General features: G+C 41.7%; 1 protein-coding gene across 1 annotated transcript in view; it reads left to right on the top strand.

Annotated features, from left to right (window-relative positions):
• The first annotated feature begins 2,091 nt into the window (after window positions 1-2,091).
• NIPAL2 (NIPA like domain containing 2) overlaps window positions 2,092-24,668 on the top strand; it is a 46,686-nt gene continuing 24,109 nt past the window's right edge. The window contains exons 1-3 of the mRNA XM_003205199.5: window positions 2,092-2,482; window positions 19,328-19,396; window positions 21,157-21,328. Of these exons, the coding sequence (XP_003205247.1) occupies window positions 2,396-2,482; window positions 19,328-19,396; window positions 21,157-21,328 (328 nt within the window). The 5' untranslated portion in view covers window positions 2,092-2,395. The remainder of the gene's footprint in view (window positions 2,483-19,327; window positions 19,397-21,156; window positions 21,329-24,668) is intronic.

Here is a 24,668-nt window from a genome sequence, read left to right as displayed (position 1 = left end):
CAATCTGAGATTTTAATAAATAAAGCATGCCACAAGCCCCTGGAGTGCTTAGACAGAGCAGGCATGTCTGGACCCAGTGCAGAACAGTGATCCATCACTGCTAGATCAATTTCCAAAGCAATTCAACAAGGGCTCCACGTAGACAGCATTACTGAAAAAACTTGTTCCAATAGCATTCTTATGCATGAGAAAACCACAGTCTCACTGTGTTTTAGGCAGGGAACCAATGAGAATGAAGGAAAACAACAAGACTATCCTCATGAGATATTTTGGGCTCTCCTCTCCTCCCACTCCCCTTAGACTCTGTTTCAATCTCTTAGCAGTTTGTGAATTTTTTGCAACAGAAGACCATGTTGCATAGGTCACTGCCAGCCTGATGGAGACTACTGTGGATTTTGGCCACCAGAGATAGTTTTGGGCCACTGCCTGCTGAAATGCCAACCTCTTTTCTTCCCGTTTTGAGCTGGAGCAGAGGTGACTATGGGTGATGGAAGAATGGGAGAGTCTTCCTCAGCCCAAGCAATCTTTATCAACTGGTTAATGCTTTTCCTCCTTGCCCCAGGATCTGCCATCCAACAAGTGCAAATTGAGGATGACAAATAAGAACATTAGACTGGCCTTTCTGCTAAAATGATCCTCCTTGAAGTAGCTGATGTTGACACTTAAATTGTCAGCAGACTTCCAGTTTAGCGCTCCAGTTAGAAGAATGAGTCCATTCACACTTCCCTCTGAGCTATTGTTCCAGCTCTCTCTGGACCAAGCAAATATCACTGCAGCAGTTTACACTCTAGTTCCACTTTTAAGTGGAAGGTCGTTGGGTTTTTTTGCAATCATAATACAAATTGCCTAGAAACTTTTTTCTAAATGTAAGCTTGGACTCCAGAGAATAATTACACAACACTGTAAAAATAGTCTGCAGCAATTTACATAGCCGTGAACTATTGGAGCTGTGTTTGCTATTTTTTCAGTGTACCTACCTACACACAGTGCAACTAGCTCCAGTATTTACAGAGGACTCATGGAGCTGTAATCACAGAAACTGGTATTTCCAGTTAGACCAGACATGTGAACAAAATATTTCATGTTATAAAGCAAGGTTTCTTATGTTGAGGTGTTATGTCATCATCTAAACTGACGCAACTGCTTTGCCACTTCTGCCTCTCTCATATCCTAGTTCACCTCTGGCTGGATTCAGACCCCATTCCTGTGGGTAATGCAGGAATTATTGATGTAATAAAGAAGGAAAGTATTGATTTAATTTGGTTTCCTTCCTGTAAGTGTGCTTTCCTTCCATTTTCAAACAGGTTAATCATACTGGGGGGCTGTGTTCTCATTTGTCTCTCTACAGTCACCATTGCTGTTGTGATCCTTTGGGTATGGCATCTCCTTGCCTTCTGGACCACACTTCCCAGCCTGCTCTCCTGCATGCTGGCTTTTTCTGTCCCTAAACTTTTTGTTGATGCTGGGACCACCGGTCCCTCTGCAACTAAGCATCAAGCCCATTTCTTCTGCAAAAGAGCAGGAGAAATCTCTTCTGCAGCAAGTGGTACAATCACTGCAGGCTGAGCCTCATCTGTTACAGAAATAGACACTTTGGACATTTCCAAGCCCAGCTGACCAACATTCCAGTGCTTCCACCATAGAGCATCTTCTGAGCTCTCCAGGTGACAAGCAGCTAAAATGCCTGGAGCCAGAAGATGCAGTAGCTTAATTTCTGTTTTCTGTACTCCTCTATAAGGCCATTTTTGTCCCTTTGTGCAACTCTGCCAAGCTCCTACCTTGCTAGCTGCTAGTCTACCTTTTAAGGAGCTTTTTCAGTTGTCTTCCCCAGGAGAGTTGAAGTGATTGTATTAGAAGTAACAGAATGAATGGAAAAAGCAACAGGTTGGAAACAAAGCCATTTCCTGAAATCTGTAAAGAATCTATTCAGGATACCTATTCACTGGTACAGAATACATGACAGAAAAAACAATTTCTGCAAGTGAGCATGTGAATATGGAAACAAAACCCATAACCTAGAAGTGAATATTATGGCCGTGAAATTTAGGCACTGATTTGAAGGAGTTAAATTCCCAGGCTGCCTTTTCAGAGCAGGGTGGGGCACTGGGGAAGCCAGAGGGGGGGAAAAAAGGCACCTGAGAGCTCTGGGAAGGAGCTGCAACACCTGTAGACCAAGTTCCTTTCCACTCCTGTACATTTTGATGCAGATCTTCTCCAGCAGAGCATTTGCCAGAGCCCTTGGCTGTGCTGTGCTGCTTTGTGCACCCATAGTTGTGGGGTGACCTACCCACACAGCCCTATCTGCACCAGGAAGCAAGTGCCACGTCCCCTATTCGCCTCGCCTTCAGGTGCCTATCCCTACTACTGTGGCTGCGCATGGCACGGCCAGGGGGACATGGGCATCCTCCCCGAATCAGAGTGGGCGTCCTGGAGCATGTTCTTTGAGGGCACCTTCTCCAGCTCCTGGTACAGCAAACACAAGGTAAGTGCCAGCCCTGCGGCACTAGGAGGGGGGAGCGGGGAAATGATTTCAACTTCTCCACACTGTCCTCTCTGAAGCATCTTCCAGCACCTGTTTGCTGCCAGTACTTGCTCCTTCTGCACCCCCTAAGCAGTGGCAGTGCAGGAGGCTGTGCTGCCCTGGTCTGGAGTATCTCTGATGTTGGAGTTTCTGATGTTGTCAGTGATGACATTGTGGTGTTTGGGCGACTGCAAAACAGAGATCGAAGCAGCCCCCAAGATCTAGCAAGTTGAAGCATCTGCTAACAATAAAAATAAATTGGAGGCTGATTAAATCCTTTACTTCTTCCCTTCTTTTTGCCTCATAAAGTAGGAGGCATGGCAGGGTACTCAACATTCTTGTTTTTCACTACGTAAGAAGCAAACCACTTTTTTATGATGCAAAGTATTGGTATAAATTGTGCATAAAATGGCTTGTTGGTAACTGCTCTCCTTTCTCTGTGAGCAGCCCAGTAGCAGGTTGTAACTCAGGGAAGGTCCCCAAAACGTTTCCCTCTGGATTCTGCATGTGCTGTTGGCTGGATATCCGGTGGCAGGGTTTTTTTTTTCAGAGGGAAAACCCCTCTGCTGGGGTCCCTGAGCAGTAGTGCTCCTGTCTGATGCCCAGTGGCAATGCTTCTGGGAACCAGAGCTGGGACCCCCCCTAAGGAAAGAAGAGTGTGGAGCCAGGAGTTGGTGTGGGTTTGGGAATTGAAGTGCTTGCAGAACTGTTGGGGAATGCAGGGATGCCTGCACATCACAATGGAGTTTTAAATTTGCTTGCAAAACATCTCAGCCCTGCTCCTGTGTTTTTTTGGAGTAGATGTATGAAAATGGCTGTTTCTTATGCTTGGCAGTTTTCTTGCTCTGGTTTTCTGTGTTGGTATAGTTGAGGCTTTGGAGCAGACAATGGATAACTCTGGGTCATGAGCTGCCAACAACCTTCATTTTCCCAACAGTTAGCTTCTTCTGTGCACACTCGTTTCCACATTTTACATTTTTTGGAAAATCTTTTCCTCCCTCCGCTCCTGGCAAATGGACTGTTCTGCCTGTCTCTGTGGATCAATCATTTCAGGTCTGCAGGCAGAGGTTCTGTCCTTTCCCCTTGGGAAGACAAGGCCATTTTGTCCTCTTCATTAGGTTGTGAAGAGGAGCTCTTTGTTTTCTACCTCTGCCAGATCTGGAAATGTTCCAGGAAAGAGGAGGTGGATTGTTTTTGCAGGAGCACTTTTCAGTGAGACATCAGGAGTTTAAAGATCTCCCAGACATGAGGGTCTTGGCATGGCTGGTGGCCACAGCTGCCTCATGCCATGTGAGTATCAAGGACATTCACTGAGGCAAGGAGATCTAACATATACCTTAGGGAAATCCATGGCACTCAGGTAAGTCCTGAATGACATTTGTAAACACGAAGCTCTCTGGAAGAAGTTAAAGTGCCTGTGTCCTTACTGATCCTAGATATTGGCACAAAGGTAGCTGGGGGGATGCATGGTTGCAAAGGCTGCAAGTGGGACTTGCTGGCATCACATGGATGCAGCTTGCTTGGTGGCGCTCTGGGCCGTGTGCTGACAGCCTTCCCTGTCACAGTCTTGCGTTGTGCATCGTGGGTCATGGGCGTGTTTAATGATGTAGCAAAATCTGACAAAATACTCATTTACCTGATGTATTTCCTGACAAGCTACCACTTCCGTAATATTTTTAATCTGTTGGAGTGATGAACATGGGAAGCCACCACATGTGGAATTTGTCTGCTTAATTTAAAGTGTATGTAATTGCTTCAGTTTAATCCTTTTTTTAATTTCTCTTGGCAAATCTCAAAGGTTGTTTATTTATTTCCAGTGTTGTTGTTTATGGGCAAAAACATTTTGCAGCGTTAGTTGAGGTTGTTAACTATCGTATTAATCAAGGTTTAACTTTGTATCAGAGAAAGAGAAAAAAGCTTGGTTAGAAATAGTCAATGAAAGCTCAGAAGAAATGCTTCCTCCATAACTCAGTATTTTATGTAACCGTTGTGTGTAGTCACTGTGTGTGGTTGTTCAAGTGTGGAAGCTGAGCCTGAGAGGGAAAGTCCTTTCATTTCTGTGTTTTTTTCCCTTCTTTGCCTGTCTCTTAATAAGCTTGGGGTTATTACAGGCTGCCCAGACACTCACATCAAGAGGTTGTTTTATTTCACGGGCTGTAATAAGTCATTTCAGCTCTAACCTTGAGGTTTGAAATGTTGACAGCACCTTCAGACGGACCCGTGGCCTCCTGTCCCGTGGCAATATATCAGCATCTGTCAAAGGCTCACTGTGCAGGTGGTGGCTGTGTGCAGCCAGGAAACCCAATCATCGTGTGCTCTGATCTGCTGGCAGCGGTGGCTGCCATCAGGTGTGGTGAGAAATCCCCAGGATTAAGCACATAGCTCTGAGGTCTTTTCTATGCTGCCTACTATCATATACATGAAATGTAAAGTGCTACAATTAAAGCATTAGCTCATTGTTTTGAAGGAGGAAGTCTTCAGCACTTCATATCACCTCTCATTGCTATGAGCTCGATGCATTCTTTTGATGTTCTCAGCAAGGTGAAAGCATAGTTTGGCCCCAGAGGGAGTTGCCAGAGAAAGGTTATCTCTTATATCCCTTGGCTGAGGAAGCACCCCAGAAACAGAGAGATCCTCTTCTGTGAGAGCTGGCACTTGCACCAGAGAAAGCTGTTGTCATGTGCTGCCATACAAGCTTCCACCTGGATGTTTAAAGCACTTAAAGAATGAATTTTCCCCTGGAAGAAGCAACCACCAGGTATTATCAGGCTGTTAATGGTGCAAACCCTGCTAGTTTTTTTCCATTTTAAGTGTTTTGTAGGGTGTTGGTTTTTTGTTTTTTTTTTTGTTTTTTCTTCCCAGTCTCTGTAGTTTCCCTCATGCCACACTCTGCTCCCTGGTAGACTGCAGATGCTCACTGTTTCAGGCTGATCGGGAAGCCAGTAACTGAGCACAAAGAGAGCAGAAACAAACATGCCCTTGCCCTGCTTTCTGCTGCTGTGCTCATCTATGAAGGCTGTCGTGGAAAGTTTTCCCCTACTCCAGCTCCCTCTTCTAAAACTATTGAAAGCCAACACGGGTATCACACTGACTCTACTTCCTCATATCATTCTCAACCTGTTAGGCTTCAGAGTTCAGAGAGTTTTCATTCCCTTCATTATACAGGTGAATGTGCATGGGAGAAAATGTGTACAGAATTCTCAGTGGAAATGCGTGTTCTTTACAGCCCTTGAAGTTATAAAAAGGAGCTGCCTCTCTCTTTTAATCTGTCATGGGGAATCCAAAAGTCAAAACTTATAATTAAAAAAGCACTGTGAGCACTTGCTGTCAGTGCTGTTACATGCTCTTCTGGTGTGTTCTGTTGTTGGGAATCTAGCAGCAGTTCCACTGCTCTGTCCGCATTTACTTAAGCTCTGCTAGAAAAGGACATGTTGCTTAGGATCAGAAGTGCAGGGCTGTCAGCTGGGCCAGCTTTGAACACAAGTTTTTAGATTCTGCCAAAGCTCCAGCTCTGATCTGCACTCTCCAGGTTAGAGAAAGAACAGCTGCTGCATGAGAATTTATTAATTACTCACAGATAAAGGAAATAACTACACAAGAGCCTTACCCTTGTCCTGTCCCCCTTGTGCTCATACCATAGGCAAATTTGTATTATTGCAGCTCTCAAATTCCATTTTTCCTCTACTCACTGTAGGAAGAATGAGAGTAAGCCACAGGGCAGTTTAGACGTTAATATAGGGAAGGTAGGGCAGCAGGTCTGGAGCAGATGCCATGGATGAGCAAGTAGTCCAAAGACTGGAGGCAGCTTACAGTTTTCTCAGCTGATCTGAGGAATGATCTGCTGATCTGGTTTTCACCAGGCACTGCTATAGGTCCACAACTAGATGTATATAGACCCAACTAGAGCTCTGCTGAGCGTGTGTTTCCTGATTCTCACTGGGTTATTTTTCCCAAATCTCAGATTTTTTCCTGTGCTTCCTCTTCCACCCTTGACACAGTAAAATGAGTTTTTTCAGTTTTTCTGAGGATATTAAAGAGCATGTGAATTTGATTTCTTTTTCTTTCTTTTTTGTTTTCTTTTTCATTATTCAGGAGATAGAGTTAACCAGAGGCTTCTTAATTATGCTAATCTGTGTTAATTTGGAATTTTCTAGGCAATAATATCTTGTCATTAGTTGGAAAGGGGGAGCAGAAGACCAGTGCAAGAGAACTTTACCCACCACTTTACATATCCTGCTTAGTGCAGAAATTAGTTTTGCTTTGGACTGCTTCAAAATGGTATTTAACTGAAAGATTTTCGTTATAGTGCAGATTCTGTCAGATATCCAGCTCATGCTGATTGTAGAGCTTAAAACAGGCACTGTCTTTCAGGACAGTGATTCAGAGCAGCGGAATCAGATTTACTCTGGAGCAGAGCAGGGTGATTGCTTCCCCTTATCACCGAGTAGGAAACACCAGGCACAGGACAAGCTTCAATCCCTACCCTCCTTTGTCCTGCCCACCCTGAAGCTCTGCAAATAATGGGCTCTAAATTAAATTGGCCATGGCTATTTTGTGGATTTTGTTGTCCCACAGTCTTGCCTCAGAGTTGCAAGGTGAGGTTGGTTGAAGGTCTGGCTGCTCATGCAATCACCAGTCTGCAGGTGAGATTTCATGAAGGTGCTGCATGCTTCTGGGGCATCACTGAAGATACTGAAGATATCAAACCTGTTCTTCTGCTGCTTCACTTGCCATAGTACCTCATTTGGTGAGACAGTTTGTCTGGAGGGGAATACTCATCTAATTTCTTAAATAAAAGTTGCCTTTCTCATAAAATCCCACTTATGACCATATGGGCACTTATGATTTTGTGATCCAAAGAAGACTTCATTGCTCTTTGAAGCTAAGATACACTGTTCATCTTCTTATGTTCTGGAAGTCTGCTTTTGGCATAAAAAAATCGATGTCTCAATCTTACCCTTGCATCTCTCTAGCAGTATGTTGGGTCTGATTAACTCCTGTTTGAAGGAATCAAAAAAATCTCAGTGATTCGAATAGAAATTCGACCGAACTCAGGAAACAAGGCTTTAGAAATATGAGCAAACTCCAGAATGTGCACTTCAGCCATAAGGGGGGTGAGGACCTTTGGCTAACCTAACAAGAAGGCTGTGATTATTCCATTTGGAGTTTTGGTGACACGTATAAACTGTTACGTTCATGTTTATAATGTCACCACACATCGTCCCAGAAGAATGGCATTTATTAATGTGAACAGTTGGGAGATATGCTTTCCATTCTGTGACTAATCTAGACTTAGAAACATACTGCCAGCAGCTTCAAAAGACAGCCAGTTGGTGTGCAAATCAACGCCAGGCCTAGAGCAGAGATCTTGGGAAACATGGCAGTGATATTTGCAGAGTAAGCTCAAATGTAAATAATATCAAACAAACAGATGTGTATTGCAAAAATTGAGGTTACACCAGTGTAACTTCACTGTTCTCTGGGATAACTCATGGCTAATTTACGTTATCCAAGCTGGAAGCTTTGGCCTCCTTTGGTGATATGAGCTGTTTTGCCTGTAAGGTGAAAATGAAGACATATTGTGGAAAAGTGGAGAGAAATCACGGGACTGCTGGACTTCAACATCTGGATGAGGCACCCAGTAACTGTCTAAGAGAAGGCTTGTATCATCCTTTGTATCCAGCACTGTTTCTGCAGAAGCAATCCTGTGGTGCATGGGCCTGTAGGATATTGGCCCACCATACTAAGTGCAAGATCTGGAGAAAGACCCTCCATGTGTGGAAGTCATGACTTGCAGCAAAGCAAGCTGGCTGCTGGAAATTGCTACTTCAGGATGGCTAAGACAAAGTAGTTAGTAAGTCTAATTTGCTGACTTTAATTCCTGTAACTGAATCAGCTCAGTAAGAGCTAAAATCGACACTGGAGTCATAGCTAGCATGTACAATGATTTAACCTTTATCTTGATCAAAATGAGGTCATTTTGCCAACTGATACAAATTGCACTTGAATCCTTTTTCATCAACAGCCAAAGATATCCACACTGGAAAGAGTTTCCTGTAAAAACAATCAAAATATGAGCTTTGTGTACATAACAGACTTGTAACCAGAGAGTCAACTGACAATTAAAACCTGCTTTAAATTTTAGGGATTCCTACCTTGGAGTGAGTGAATTCTGATTCCGTTTACTTTGCTTTATGACTCTAACCTACTCTTTCCAGGCATTTTATTTATATATTTATGTTTTGAACTTGTCACAAAGTTCTTGCATTTATTGACTCCTAATGACATTAATCTTTTTGTTTTCTTTTCCTATTTCAGTGACAGTCAATGACTAAAGCACCATGAACATTATCATTCATTGTCTGTGTTACCATGCAGTAGTGACTTAATCATCATCTCAAAATGATGGAGAACAAAGCTTGTAGTGTCTGCTAAACCTTCAGTCAAACAAAGACTAACAAACAGCTTTTATCAGGTCAAGGCTCTAGCATCTCTTGGCTATAGCTCAAAAGCTTCTAGGACAAACTAGAAGCTTTTGATCATTACATGGTTTACAAGAGAGAGCTGATGGCACCTAAGGAAAAGGGCGCTCAATTCTCTCTTTTTCTTTTAATGCCTAAAACAGAATGGACAGAATTTATCTGTATAGGTCTCATCTCTCTAGTGTTCCCTCTTGAGTGGAAACTGTTTTACTACATACATTGCTCTGAAAGTAATGCCTCCTATTTATTCCACAAGAACTACAACAGATAAAAAAAGCACAATAACACTGTTTGGTAGAGCAATTCCTCAGTTACAAAGCAATATTTTTCAGCCTAGTTACTGTTACTAGCTATGCATTTTTGGCCAGTGATGAAGAAGAGCCTGCATGCTGCACTTGTAAAAATTTATACCAGCAGAGGTGACCTGCTTTCACCACTGCTGAAGTGCACCACCCACCACTTGACTGTGCTCACATCCGCTATTTGGTCTCCACATTCAGCAAGTATTGATGAATATCAGTGGGTGCCATTTTTCCAGATAGAGGAATGCAATAACACACAGTCACTTCATACACATTTCTATGTCAGATGCCATTTTGTCAGACTGGCCCTGTGCTGCCATCTGTCACACAGCAACAAAACAGAACAGAATACTGGCGGGAAGGTTCAACCCCTACTGCCATACTGCCCATCTGCCTCTGACATCATGGGCCAACATAATAAAATAGGAGGCATTAGTTTTGGAGCAGCCCTCATACTGTATTCAATACTATATTAAAATCCCAATAAGAAGCCAGCAAATTCTATACTCTAAACTTGCTGGAAGAATGCTAAAAACTAGGTGAAAATACTTTTTATCTCATTTAAGAGCAAAGAGAGCACAAAAAGTAGATAAAGGTACCTAGAAGGAGTTGTCCATCTAAACTGATTCCTGTTTTCTCCAGCAGATCAAAAGACGTTTTGGTTTGTGTTTGGTTTGAACTAGACATTTTCTCTGTATACCAGCCAGCACCCATCACGAACTACAAAACGGCTCACAATGCTTTAAATCAAGTTACAAATCAAAGTAAAAGATCAAAATGCACAACTGTATGTGTCACAGGAGAACAGAAAGGGAAAATGAGGCCATTGTCTATATCCCAGGCCCCTGCAAGAAGTTGGCATGTGAGATCATTTCTCTAAGAAACGTATTCATTATCCTAAACCCCAGATTTACATCTTAAAGTTTTTACCAGAAGCATCTGTAAATTAAAAGCATCCAGTTGTGTTTGTGTGTCTATGCACCCATGTGTGTGAATATTTGAGTGAGTGCAAGACCTCTTGTTTCTAAATCATCACTGATAATCTAGCAGTTGTTTATATTTAAATGAATGGTGTTGCTAACCAGAATGTTCTGCCTTCTGGAGTCCAGTCCTTTTTTTACATTACAAACTATCTGTAAATGATTAACGCTCTCTGTGGAAATGAACAAGGAGAGCCAAGTGCGTGAGGGGCAGGAAGGAAAGCAAGAAAATGTGCAGCACCCCTCCTCTGCAGAAACTGGAAAGGCCTTTGGGCTGTCCATTCCTCTACCATATAATCACATAATTCTTTTCCCAGATGGATCAAACTTCACTCTAAATGCAGTTGGGTCTTTTCTTTTTACCCCTCCTCTCGTTACTCCTGTTAGAAGCTGCTCTGAAATGCCATCAGTCGTTGCGAGTGTCCTAATCATAGAATCATAGAATCACTCAGGTTGGAAAAGACCTTAAAGATTATCAATTCCAACCATGACCTAACCATACTACCCTAACTAACAACCCTCCGCTAAATCATTTCCCTGAGCACCACATCCAAATGGTTTTTAAACACATCCAGGGATGGTGATTCAACCACCTCCCTGGGGAGCCTATTCCACTGCTTAACAACCCTTTCTGTAAAGAAGTGTTTCCTAATATCCAACCTAAACTTACCCTGGCACAACTTGAGGCCATTTCCCCTCATCCTGTCACCTGTCACCAGTGAGAAGAGACCAACCCCGCTCTTGCTGTAAGCACCTTTCAAGTATTGGAAGAGAGCAATAAGGTCTCCCCTCAGCCTCTTTTTCCCAGACTGAACAGCCCCAGTTCGTTCAGTCTCTCCTCACAGGGCACATTCTCCAAGCCCTTCACAAGCCTAATTTCCCATTCATGTTTACCCAGGCCCACGAGTGTGACAGTGAGGTCCAACAACTGAGCATGGTGAGAAGACTCTTCTGTGCACATCAAGGGAAGAGTTAGCTACAGCTAACAGAAGATTCATTGAGAGGGGATGAGAGACTAGTCTGCCTCTGTTGGAAAGCAATGCTGGAGAGGTGCGTGCTGGGAAAGGCGTATCATTGCCCTGCTCCTCACAGTTGGTATAGGAGATTTTTACTGTTGCTGTCCGGGCTTTGTGTATCTTTGTACTCCAGCAAGGCTTGTACTAAAATACCAGAAGGGAACAAGCTAGGTGTGTTTTGTTCCGAGGCATGTTTGTGTGTACAGGCAGAGCGAGGCACTCTGTGCCTTCTCTTGCAACCTAACATTATACTTACCAGCATGATTTATTCAGTCATTCAGATAGCTCCCTACTGAGTTTGCCAGTGTTTCTGAGTACGGACAGAACTACTCCATCTTCTAGAGCATGAACTGTCCCCATGAATCTTGTGTGTCCTCCGTGCTGTGATCTGCCTCCTCCTCAGCTTTCTGGACACTTTGGTGTCCAGAGAGACATGTCTAACAGGTGGAGCATCTCACTATGAGCCATGCTATCATTTCTGGGAATTAATATACTGAATGTTTTAGTGGTTGGGATTGTACCTTGCCTTTTATATCAGAAACAAGGCAGGGCCAGATTGGAATACTTAGAAAGCCAGCTCAAGCACAGCAGCAGAGGGGTACCCCTCAGCCAGTTGGCCCTTTTGTGGGAGAAGCTGGTCAGACATCCTTGTTTCTCCTGAGGGACCTGAAAACTGACAAAGTTAAGCAATCCTTTTCTTGCTTTTCTGGGTATGTAATTTCTGTAGTTGCCATGGAGATATTATGTGATGGTCCTTAAGAAAATCCTTCTATTAAGATGTTATCAACTATGATTGAAATTTTTAGAGCCTCTATTGAGCACACACTGGAGAGGCTTTTATTTGCAGTCTAACAGGTGATATTAAAACATGAAATGCTCTCTGATTATGCAGCACAGTGTCTCAGTCTCATCATCTGAGGAACAGTGTAAAAATCCATTCTGTCCCTTCCCCGTTCTCTCATTAATTTCCTAATTCTGATATTTGATTCTCGAGTATAGGAAATTGAAATTTAGGAGATGGGAGATTTTGCTGTAACTCCTCAAAAAGGAAAGAAATTACTGTTCATAATGCTTGTAATATTATAGTGGATAGATATGTCTGTATACATGTATAGTGTTAAAAGTTTTTTTTTTATTATTATCTTTTACCATTAAAATTCATCACCTCAGTTTGGAATACATTATGGATGCTAACTAATCGGACTGAGGAATATAAATAAGAATGCATTAAAATGATTGAGGCGTGGAGCTGAACAGAAGTACCCCATTTCTGTGGGTGATCTATCCTCTCAAGCTCCCACACCCTTTGATACTTTACCAAGATTTTTTTATCAGCCTTTACAATTTGTATCTTTCATGAAAAAAGATATACTCTAAATTCAGAAACTAATGATAAGAACTGTGTCTACTGTGGTTTGGAATCCTGTGTAACGACTCATGTAAAACATGTGATGTGTCTTGTCTTCAGTCAGATTTACTCTGGCTTAGTTCCCTAGCTCTCCTCTCTTCTTCTGCTCCTAAAAAAGATGGAGAAAATGTTTGTCTCCTTGTATGTCCTTTGTCTTTCATGTCACAGTGAATGATCCACGTGTATTTTCATTAAATGTTCCAATACTGTAATTGCTCTTTTACTATTGTTTCAGGTCTCCTTCAGTACTTTATGTGGGCCGGAATCATATGAATATACAAAGTGCACTGTGAAAACCACTGAAAACAAGGAACTTATTTTCTTTATACATCTGTAAAGCACAGAGTACAGCCAGAGCTTTATAAATAATAATAGCTAAATGATAAATTTCTCCTAATTCATACATAGTAACTCTTTCGAAGCTATGTTTTTTGTTAAGGATTCTGAATTTGCCTTGCTTCAGAGTTAATTCAGAATTGGAATTTTAGGAGGCATTTCTCCTATTTTTATTACAGGATCCATCCATCTCCATCTGGAGAAATCCTAATTACTGGAATTCATTTGTGACTTTTGAAGCCATGTAATTCATAACATTTGTTGAGAACACCTTTAGATCACAAATAAATGCAGAAATAAAGAAAAATAGGAGGAGCAGTTTAAGTGGCATTGTAAAGCTAACAGAGAACATGCCTTCAAAATGATTTTTTTTTTTCTTTTCATCAGTTTAATTTACCAGCATGAAAAGTTTCCACAAATAATGCCCATATACCTTTTACTCAATACAAATTCAGTTAATCTTTCTAAGTATTCATTTTAGGGGCCTGGAAACTTCAGTTTAATGTGCAGTAGGAAAACACAGATATAATATGGGTAACTTGCATCTCACTGTATAACTGAATCTCCAATGCAGATTTTACTGTGCTGGGAATAAATTTATTAGAATTATTGCCAAAAATTTAGATTTCAGCCTGGCTTTCATTTATCATAAGTCCCTTGCTTTACTTTAACAATAAAAAGAGACTGTGCATATAAAAGACTCTTTTAAAACACTGCCAGAATGATGTGAAAAGGTGTTAGGGTAAATAAGCATCAGGCTCTGCATGAGTGCTCAGAGGAGGATCAGAAGCAGCAGTATGTAATTCTGCCGCTCATTTATTTTGAATAGCAATACATTGCCACTCCAGTTGGCAAATAGATGCCTTCTGTCTGATCTTTCAGAGCCCCCTTCCCCACGCCTGAGCTTGTGTGAAGGGCTCATGCAGCTGGGTCGTGGGATGCCACGTTCTGGTGAGAGTGCCTTACCTGAGACAAGTTTATCACTTCTTGAATCCCCTGGGCAGTCCCTCATAAAGTCATGATCCTTTGGTCACTTTCATGGCTAGCAAACCACACAGGGTCACCATTTTAAAGCACTTGCTGTGGCTTGTGAATTTTAATCCGCCTTCAGCGTTCAACATTGGCAGGTGCCTTATAGATCACATGACGCTAATGGGGTATATTTTGGGAGGGTTGTTTCAAACCTGGAACAGTGCCTTTGTAAACTCACAAATAGTTGTTTTAACAGAAATGAGTCAGTGAGGAGTGGAGGCCTAGGAATGGGGATCAAAAGGCATTCCTTGAGCTAGTTTTGCCAGCAAGGGAAACATAGAATAATTCATAAATTCATAAATTCATAAATTCATAAATTCATAGAATTGCTTGAGTTAGAAGGGATCCTTAAAGGTCATCTGGTCTGATTCCCTGTAATGAACAGGAATATCTACAGCTAGATCTGCTTGCTCAGAGCCTCATCCAGCCTGACTAGTATGTCTCCAGGGATGGGGCATCCTCCACATCTCGGCAACATGTTCCAGTGCCTCACCACCCTTACCATAAGAAACTTCTTCCTTATATTCAATCTAAATCCTCTCTCTTTTAGTTTGAAACCACTTTCCTTTGTTCGATCACAGCAGACCCTGCTAAAGAGTCTGTATCCTTCTTACTTACAGCCCCCCTTCAGGTATGAAAGGCCGCTATCAGGTTTCCCTTGAGCCTTCTCTTTTCCAGGCTGAACAGCCCCAGCTATCTCATAGGAGAGGTGTTCCATCCCTTGGATCATTTTTGTGGCCCTCCTCTGGACATGCTCCAGCAGATCCACATCTCTCCTGTACTGAGGATTCCACATCTGGATACAGTACTCCAGGTGAGGCCTCACCAGCACAGAGTAGAGGGGCAGGATCACCTCCCTCCACCTGCTAGCCATGCTTCTTTTGATGCAGTCCACAATACAGTTGGCTTTCTGGGCTGTGAGAGCACATTGCTGACTCATGGTCAGCTTGCCACCCACCAGTACTGCCAGGTCCTTTTTGGCAGGGCTGTGCTCCTTCCTTATATCTCCCTGCTTGTACTGATAGCAGTGGTTGCCACAACCCAGGTGCAAGGACTTGCACTTTGATTTGTTGAACCTCATGAGGTTTGCACGGACCCAGTGCTCAAGCCTGTCTAGGTCTTTCTGGACAGCATCCCATCTCTCAGGCATGCTGACCGCACCATGCAGTTTTGTGTAATCCAGAAAATAGTGAGTGCACTTGTTGGTGTCATTGATGAAGATGTTAAAGAGCCCAGTTCCAGTACTGACCCCCGAGGTACAACACTCCCATCTCCATCCAGACATTGAACCTTTGACCACCACTCTTTGGGTACAATTGTGCAACTAGAGATCTGTCAAACATTGGTAAATCCACAGTCTCTGTCTATTGTCCATGTGCTGCAAAGCCAGAAAGTGACTTTAACAGCTTGTTTCAAATTAAATTAAGGTAAAGGAAATAAAATGTCTGTATTCTTTTACTTTTTGGAAAACTTACAGGAAGGATGTTTCTAGGACAAGTGTAATGTATTTGGAAGCATTGGAAGAATGCGTCAACAGTTTGAAATCTGGGGTACAACAAAGTGTCCTGTAGGTTCAGACAGATGTGTTGGAGATGAAGGGATTTGCATCTTATGCCAACAGTTTTGAGTATTTCAGTCTTTTTCCCGTAGAACTTCTTAGTTGAGTGAAGTAGCACCATGGCTCTGGAGTTGTGTCTGCAACTGAATTCCCTCGTGGAGATTTGTCTCAAGACTTTTGTGTGGGAAGCTCTGCAGTTATATGGATGATATCACAACTGGATATCACAACTGGAAACTTTGTGCTCAGAAAATGTCATGTTTATTACTTAGAAAACTGGCTGCTACACCAGTTCTCTAACCTCTAAAGAACATTGAATGGTGGACACAGCACAAATGATAAAGCCTTTTATATGACAAGATTGGAACACAAGGATTCTTGTGGCCTTCAGGGCAATACAGCAATGGTTTTAGTTTGATAGGGTAATCTTTCTTCTGTTGCAAGTCATCATCTTTCATTCATGCCTGGTTTTATTAGTCTGAGATATTGTATCCTATTTTTTCTCTCTTGCTTTGAGCACTACTTTATATGATAGCTCTTCTGCATTAGGAAAAGTCTGTTAGCTACGATGCTCTTTGATTTGTGAAGTTTACAATCTAATTTTCTCCTTTACTGAATTTTTGTTCTGTGTTGTTTTCTTTAACATCGGCATGTCTGAGTATGAACTCACATAAGAAAGTTTTGCCGTGCTACAGCTGTGTGGTGTGACTGTACTTTCATCTTGTCTCCCATGTGATATTTGACCTCCCTCATGCACTGCACTCTGCTTTTAATCTTTAGGGGTCTGTCCAGCCCTGGCTTTGGAAGTACGATGCTATCACACTATTAACCAGAGCTCATTAACACATGTCAGTTTAGAGCAGGCAGCGCAGTATATATGCCAACAGCAACATTCAGGTGAACCATGTGGTCATTACGATAAAATGATCTGAGCAGAGAGGGTAAGTTTAGAGCTCAGACTGCCACTATAGATTTGCCATGATCCTGTGCAAGCACTGTTTTTCCCTGGCTCCTCAGCCCTGCCCATGGCCTAAGTCTCCACATTAGCCTTATGACTGTCAGACTCTGCCCCAGCGAGGCCACAGTGAGGCCAGGCTCGAGCCTGAAATGGGCCCTTGCCAAGCCAAGCCTATGGCCCTGCCCATCCTCTGTCTCCATCCCCAGGGAGCTGCTTGGTGCTTGGATCACTGGCACTATTGGCCCTGGGAGATGTCATACGGAATGCTGAGTGAAATTTTGGTCTCAGTACCAGGGAAGTACTGAAACTATGGTTGCATACATTGTCTCAGTAGTTCCCAGAAAATTAGAAGCCAAATATTTGAGCTGCTCCCAGGAATTTCTGGAAACTGCAAAAAGAGCAATGACTTCTGAGAGATAATTCCAGTTCAGAACTTGGGTGATCATGGTGAGAAATCTGGAGCAGCCCACAAGGCCAGTTGAAGAAAGCTCACTCTAATCTGATGAAGCAAAGCTCTCATGTAATTGACAAACCAACCGCTGAGGTACAAAAGCATTTAATACTGGAGGGGACACCAGCGATGCTCAGCATGGGAAGACTTCCTACTGGAGTCTCTATTCATGTGTTACGTAGAGCCATAAAAGGGGCATTTGATTCAGAGTTCCTGGAGGTAGATACTCAGATCATCATTGGAAGCAGTAATTGAGTATAATTTTGCACTTTTTGTTTATAATTATAAATTAAACAGTCTCATCCTCTGCCATCAGCCGCATGCAAGTTTTATCTTAAGAGAAAAGGAATGGTTCTGAGAAATATTATAGGCCAAGACAGTCATTCCATATGGTACTTTACACCTGGGTTTTCAGCAACCCAGGATGGATGTAAGTGCACAGGTCTGCCCACTCATGGAGATGGAGCTTAGTGACCTCACTGTTTCCACCCATGTTCTTCACTGACAGTGTAGCTCATCCCTTGCAGCCATGGTATGTATGCCATGTTTGAGGACTGCTGGCTGCCATCAGGAGTTAGGGCTCCTGCCTAAGGAATTTTACACCGAATGATGAAAGTGCTTTTGGCAGCTTAAAAGCTGGATTGAGAGCCCCCTTTGAAACCAGCACAATTTCTCCCTGGAGTCTGGTTGCCTCCTGAGTCCTGCTTGGTTTCTGCAACTGTGGGCTGGGATTAAGGAGCCGTAAGGTGCTGTTCAGAGATACAGCTGTGAGGGCTGTATTGGCTGCTGAACTGGAAAAAGCTTCAGAGCCCATGCTCTGTGCCCCAACTAGCAGGGATATATTGCAATTACTTACGTGAAGGCAACAAAATGATGAGGGAAATGAACTGGCAGTTCCTGTTTTCTTTTCCCTGCTGTCGCTTTATTCTTAAACCCTTCATGATGAGGCTGACAAGGTCACCTCTCCACCCCCTCACAAAGGAAAATGTTGTCATTTAGAAAGACCAAGTCTTAGGGAGCAAGAAAACAATTTTGATTTAACTGCTATTTTATTGATATTGCTGTTTGTTTGCTGGATGAAGAAAGGAACACAATAATCCACATATGAATAGTCAAACTTTGTACAAGATTTAGTACCACCAGCTCCAAAGCTTTGGGGAAGAAAACTCACCCTCTGTGCTTCTATGAGGCCCTGGGTGATGGCCATTTGATAGCAGTTTCCCGGCGTGGAAGGAGAATGCAAGACTCCTTGTGTTCTGTAGTACTTACTTGTGTTGGTGACATTTTGCAATCTGCAGAGCATTTCACCATGTATGATTCTGTTGTCTGCTTTTCCTCCTGAGCCTAAGCTGCTGCAGAAGTTCATGGGGCTGGAGATAGTAGGATTCAGATATGCATCTTAAGATAATCATCTTTTGCTAGACCTTTTGTGATAAGGCTGTTCTTTCTTCATACTTTTGGAGATGTTCATTCATTGTCTTTGTTTGTAAAAGTCCACTGATATTTCATTTGTCTTCTGCAAACTAATGTGTCTTCTCATGGCACCATACCAGTGGCCTTGGATGGGTGAGTATTCTTAGGGCAGCATACAAAGGTTGCAACATTTCAAACATAGATGGGAAGCTCTGCTGTGAATCTGTTCATTGAACTTGCTGAAATGACATCTTTGAATGGCTGTTTCCCAAAATAATGAGTCTTTCTTGAATGCTTTTAATTTCTCAGCCTCACAGAAAGCTTCCAAATCTTAATGAAAATTAGGCTGATTAGAAAAAGATTTGGTTAAATAACACGGTACATTAAAGAAGCTGTCAGCAGACTTATGACCCTGGCTGCCCTGTCAAATAGTGGATATGTTGAAATATAAAATCACAGTGTTCTAATGTGAACAGTGTGATTGCTGTTGATTTTACTTCTGGGTTATGTAATAAAACACATACTTAAAAAAAAGGAAGAAAATTTGTGCGTGTAGTGTTCATGTGAGACACGTCTAGTTTTTTCTTTTGCAAGATTAAAGGACATTTTCTTCTGAAGAGCTGTAAAACCACCTCCTGCATTGGGACGCCCTTCCAATTCCCAGCTAGGCACCATGCACAAGCTTTCTTATTACAGTCCACTGTACAGAGAAGATTTTTATGTTTCTTAGTGCAGCCTGAACTTAGTGACTGAAAAGTGCAATAATTTGTTTTTGAGCCTGTTATGATGTACTATCAGAAAACCACTGTTATATTGTTCTTCTTCACCTAATAAGTATGTTTTATATTTCTCTGTTTGGTGATCCTGCAGACTGAGCTCTTGGGAGTTTTACTTGCTGCTGCCTCAAATTTTCTGATTAGCATCTCTTTGAGCATACAGGTATGAAATTATTTCTCTTTATTCTGAGTTGTTTGTATTTAGAAAGCAACTTATTTTATGATTTGTTTTTATGGTGAAGTTCAAAATACAAATTTTGTTGCATTTAATAAACATTCCCTCTCTTTCTTTAACTCGTGTTAACTCGCAGCAATTTTTGGCTAGGTGGTATACCTCAGTTGGTTATTTGCTGTGATTCCCATATGAGAACAGAATCAAAATTCGTAAGTCCTCCTGCACCTCCTTGTACTGTGCCGTAAGAATGTATCAGATGTGACCTCCATCTGGTCCCACTGCACATCACGGAAACCTGTCTCATTAGGTTCAGTCTAAACTGGAAGTGAGTGCATATTCTTAAGACTGCTGAAGTGATCAATGTGATTAAATGTCTGCAGGCATAAAGATGTTTGAATTTTTTTTTGTTTATAGAGATGCAACATACAAAATAGTGTACATGACTGTGCATTGGTGGGCTGTGGCTTGGAGAATTTTGCTTTTCTTTATATTCCTTTTCTCCTTCAAGGACTAAGCTTCTTCCTAGGATTTCATCCCCTGAGCATATTCCAAAGCATGAAGCTGCCATAATGTTCTGCTTTTTCTCACAAAGGGGAATAACTGAGGCTATGGCATATCACAGACATCACTGTTTGACCCATATTCTGTAGCAAAACCTGCAGAGTGAAATGGAAGCATGAAGAAAATGATTTAGTACTTCCTTGTGACTCTGCAGTGGCACTTCCAAAATCAAATATCAGATGGTGGAGTAAAATGCATACTTTACAATAATTTATACTATGATAGCTATATCAGTTTGTTTCCTTTTATTATTATTATTATTATTATTATTATTATTATTATTATTATTTAATCATTTCCCTATGCAGAGGGGCTAATGAGGTATCTGAGAAAGGAAGTGATATTCTGCAGAAACAATGTGGTGGACATGATGTTCTTCCCCATAATGACACCTTCCTTTTGATGAATGCCTGGGCTCTGTTTCAGAACTCCAGCATGGTCCAAGTCAAATTATCCTTTTACATACAGGTACTTTCTGTACAGTCAGAGGGAAAACAATGACTGTGTAAGCGATACCTTCTCTATGTGACAAGTACTGATGAAATACTACTTGAGTATGTATTTCTCCAGTTGATACTGTTAAAGTTGGTTTTTCTCTTGAAAATGATGCTTTAGCTGAGATCTTCTTCTAAGGTCAGGTAGAAGATTGTAGCCAAATCCTAAATTCTCCCTAATGAATTAACAGTCCTCCCAACAGTAGAAGTGGTTAAGTGCTGCCTTTTCCATCTTGGAATTGTATGCCTAGCTAGAATACTTATCAGGAGCAGAAACACCAAGTTGTTCAGTCCCCTTCTCCCAGTCTGTTGCCAGAGTTCTGATTCTGGCTCATGTCTTCCTCTTGGGTGTTGCTAAATTCACAGCACAACTTGCTCATCTGTGCTTTGAGACTAGAACAGAGGCTTGCAGGGATGACTGAGAAGCACTAGCTAGCATTTACTTCATGCTTTTCAGGTTTGTTCAGAGGTCTAATTTTTCAGTCATTTCCACCATGGCTTAGGAAGTACACATCTGAGTTAACACAAAGCCATCTGTGTGCAACAGCAAGCTGAAAGGCGTGTTTAAAGAGAAAACGTTGACGCACCTGGAATTCAAAGATGACAACCCCTTAATTACTCCACTTTTGCTATACATAAGAACACAATGGAAGTCTTTCTTTTCATGCCTGTTCCTAGTAATTAATTTTCCAGAAATGCGCTCATCTCCGACTGGCTCGCCAAGCAGAGCTGAAGCTCTTCTACAGGAGCAAGCTGTGGTGGTATGGAGCTGTCCTGCTGGGCCTTGGAGAGCTGGGCAATTTCACAGCCTATGGATTTGCCCCCATTGCCCTTGTTGCTCCACTAGGATGTGTATCTATCATAGGTGAGATGTTTCCCATGTTTTGCTTGGGTACCTGCTTTAATTGAATATTTATTTGTGACTGGAGGATAATACCATGGGAACTGCAGCAGGAACATGAGGGGAAAATGCTAATGCTGTGGTTTGAAAAGAAATGACTCATATAATTATGTGAGCTAACAATTTAACACAAACCCTCTACTTAACTCAGAGACTCTTCTAATTTTTCCTTTTCTTTCTTTTTTTCTTTTTTTTTTTTCCTCTGGGGACTCTTGTCACTCTGTGCTGTGCTATTTCCTGCCATTTGGTCACCTGGTGCTGTACCAATGGTGCTGGCAACACAAGCTGTCAAGGCCAGGGGCTGATATCTTGCTGCCTGCAGAGCTATGGTCAGAGCCTGAGTACCCACAGTGTGTCTTCTGTGTTACCATCACACCAAGTAGTTCTTGCTGCCTGCTCCTTGCCCATCCCCATGCTTCATGTTAGATTGGGCAAATTCACCTGTCTGTACTCACCTGGCACTAGCAGGTGCCCTCTCACTTGGGTGTACCTTGGGGTCTGAATGGTACCAGTTTGTCCTGACCCACACACTAGAGTCTTCTACAGAACAGTATGCTCTGTAAATGCACAGCAATTTTTCTTTCATTAGATCATTAGTATCTTTTTCTCACTGTGTTTTACGAACCCTTCTCTGACCAAAGAATACTTACGACAGCAGAGACTAGAAATTTCCTGGAATTCTTATCTTAGTTATGGACATTTCATGGAATCATAGAATATCCCAAGCTGGAAGAGATCCATAAGAATCATCAAGTCCAACTCCTGGCTTCACTCAAGACCACCCAAAAATCAGACGTGAAGATTGGACTTCAGTAAAATTATTTATATTGTTAGGATGCAATTGATGCAATCTTTACTCTTCGTAGTTGTTTTTTGTTTTGGACTTTTTCTTTTGTAGTTAGGGTTTTAGAGAGTTATCCCCGGTATGAGGTCTCTTGCTTCTTTGATAAAGAAACATACATTTTAAAAGACGTGGTTATGTTGTGCTAACGCAAAGCAGAGTGCACAGGGCAGTATCATACAGAGTGTGGGAAAACAGAGATACAGAGTGCAGCATATCCCTTAATCATATTGTTCACATCCACAGCTGAAACACCCAAGACTGAGATATAACAACAGTTCTGTATACACTGAAGCTCATTTGTTTGCTATTGACAAGTGATAACATTTCATGGTCTTTGTCTAGCTACCAGTTTCATGCTCGGAAGCAATGCTGCAGTGAGCAATTCTGCATGGGAAGGTCGAAAAATGAATTATCTTCCCTGTGGACTGTCTGTCTGTATTGGAAGGAGGCAGCCAAACATATGTGGGTGCAATTTAGCAAAGAAGTTGTGGGGGAAGGAAACTGCAGGCAATTTACTGTAACCTTTAATGTTAAACTATTGCAGAATTTTGGAGAAAGATAAAAAACCACTGTAGTACACCACTGTAGGAAAGATTTCTCAAGGAAAGGAATGAGATATTACCTGAGATGAAAATGTAAATTAACAGGACAGATCCCAGGCTGCAGTTTTATCTTTAACAATTGTAGGCATTTCCAGATGTTTCTGAACATACGGGAACCTGATCTAATTTGTTGCCCATACTGAAGAAAATGCAAACATATACATCTAGAAAGAAGAAATGAAAAGCATTGGGAAGGGAAAAAATTACTTTGGTTATTAAGCTGCTGCAAAGAAAAGGTCATATTTAGGGTGATTTTTATCTGAACAGATTTCTTCTTCCGTACCTTTGCAATATATGAAGAAGCACTGCATCTGTTTCCTTCATTTTCCATTTCCCTTACTTGTAACAAATACCAAGAAACCATTTTCCTTACTGTTATAATTTGTCAAAATCTTATCCACTTTTCTTTTTTTTTGTAATTTTTAACTGACTCCAAAATGTTTATCCTGGAAGACCCCAGAAAGCACTTTAATAACTTATATTCCATTCCCATGTATCAGCTAGCAGTATCCCTTTCTTAGCCCAAACAATAGAGATATGTGAAGTTGTATTTAGTCTAGCTAACATTCCCTTAAGGAAGGGAAAGTAAAAATGATGTGGATGGCCAATTCCAACAATAACTTCCTAGTAACACTTCCTACCACTAGATACTTCCCTGTCTTCTGAAATTAGAATCAGAGAAAGGGCAAGCCTCTTTTTAATTTTACAATAGTTCAGAGTTTAGGGCAATGACAAACTGACCAAGATGCAGCACATCAGCTGCCAGTGGCTGTGCAGAGAATAGGTCTTCCATTTTTAGAGATCAAGAAATACTTTTTCATTATGATGTGACCTCCTTTAGGTGGAGAATGTGGACTTTGTGTAGTCTAGTTGGCTGCTCTTTTGAGGCACACTGTTGAATGTGCAACTTTTCATAACTTATTTTTTTTAAATGAAGAAATTAATCACTTGTTAACAAACTCCAAATCTGTATTTGAACCTTCTGATCAGCACGTTTTTTTCTGAATGTGTTTTCAACACACCTAAGAAGATAAGAGTTCTCTGTCACTGACTTTGGGTGCTCAGCACCTGTGGCCATGCAGAGAAAAGCTGTGCTTCATGGTGCGCCCAGCTGTCCCTGAAGATCTCTGTGACTCGGGGTCCACGTGGAGCTTTTTCTTTGCTTCAAAACCAGGACGTGAGAAGAGAATAAGGCATATTGGAGTCTGCCCAGTCCAGATTTGGGCTATTCCCATAATGTATCTCAAAACTTCTGAAATAGAAAGCATCTTGGGTCTTAAAATAGCTGGAGCCAACGACTATTATATCCCGCAATCACATTTAACCAAATCCAACTGAATTTTGCATTTAATTCAGTATCAATTAAATAGCAAAAAGTTTGTGCTTCATCCTATTGAGATGGGTGCTTCTGATGGATGCTTTAGAAAGAATTCATCACCACAGACCATGAGTTGGCACAACACCAGCAGATTTTTCTCTTTTCTTAGAATTAAGCTACAAAGACTATATATTCTTTTCTTGCACAGTGGAAGCATTTCTATGTGTGGTTGCAATGATGCAAGCTCTGCATCTGTTCAGGGTTTTAAATAGTTTGAGAAGACAGCAGTTGTTTTCTTCCAGAGGAAAAATTGGTAAATTTTTAATTAAAAAAAAAAAAAAAAAAGGAGGGGTAATACATGTTTGATGTGATCATTAAAAAGCTTTTTATAATTAAAAATTAAAAATCATTTTTTACAAGCAGCTTGGGTAATTTTAGACCCGTGTGGTTTTTTTGTTCATTCCCTCTCTTTTGCTTGCAGAAATAACTTAGGGGACTTGTGTGAGGAGAGGCAGTGGAATCAGAGATGGCTTCTTATGC

The sequence above is a fragment of the Meleagris gallopavo genome, chromosome 3 (assembly GCF_905368555.1).
Source record: "Meleagris gallopavo chromosome 3, MGAL_WU_HG_1.1, whole genome shotgun sequence".
NCBI lineage: Eukaryota > Metazoa > Chordata > Aves > Galliformes > Phasianidae > Meleagris > Meleagris gallopavo.
The sequence above is the reverse complement of the archived record's forward strand: the minus strand, read 5'-3'. Positions and strand labels throughout refer to the sequence as shown.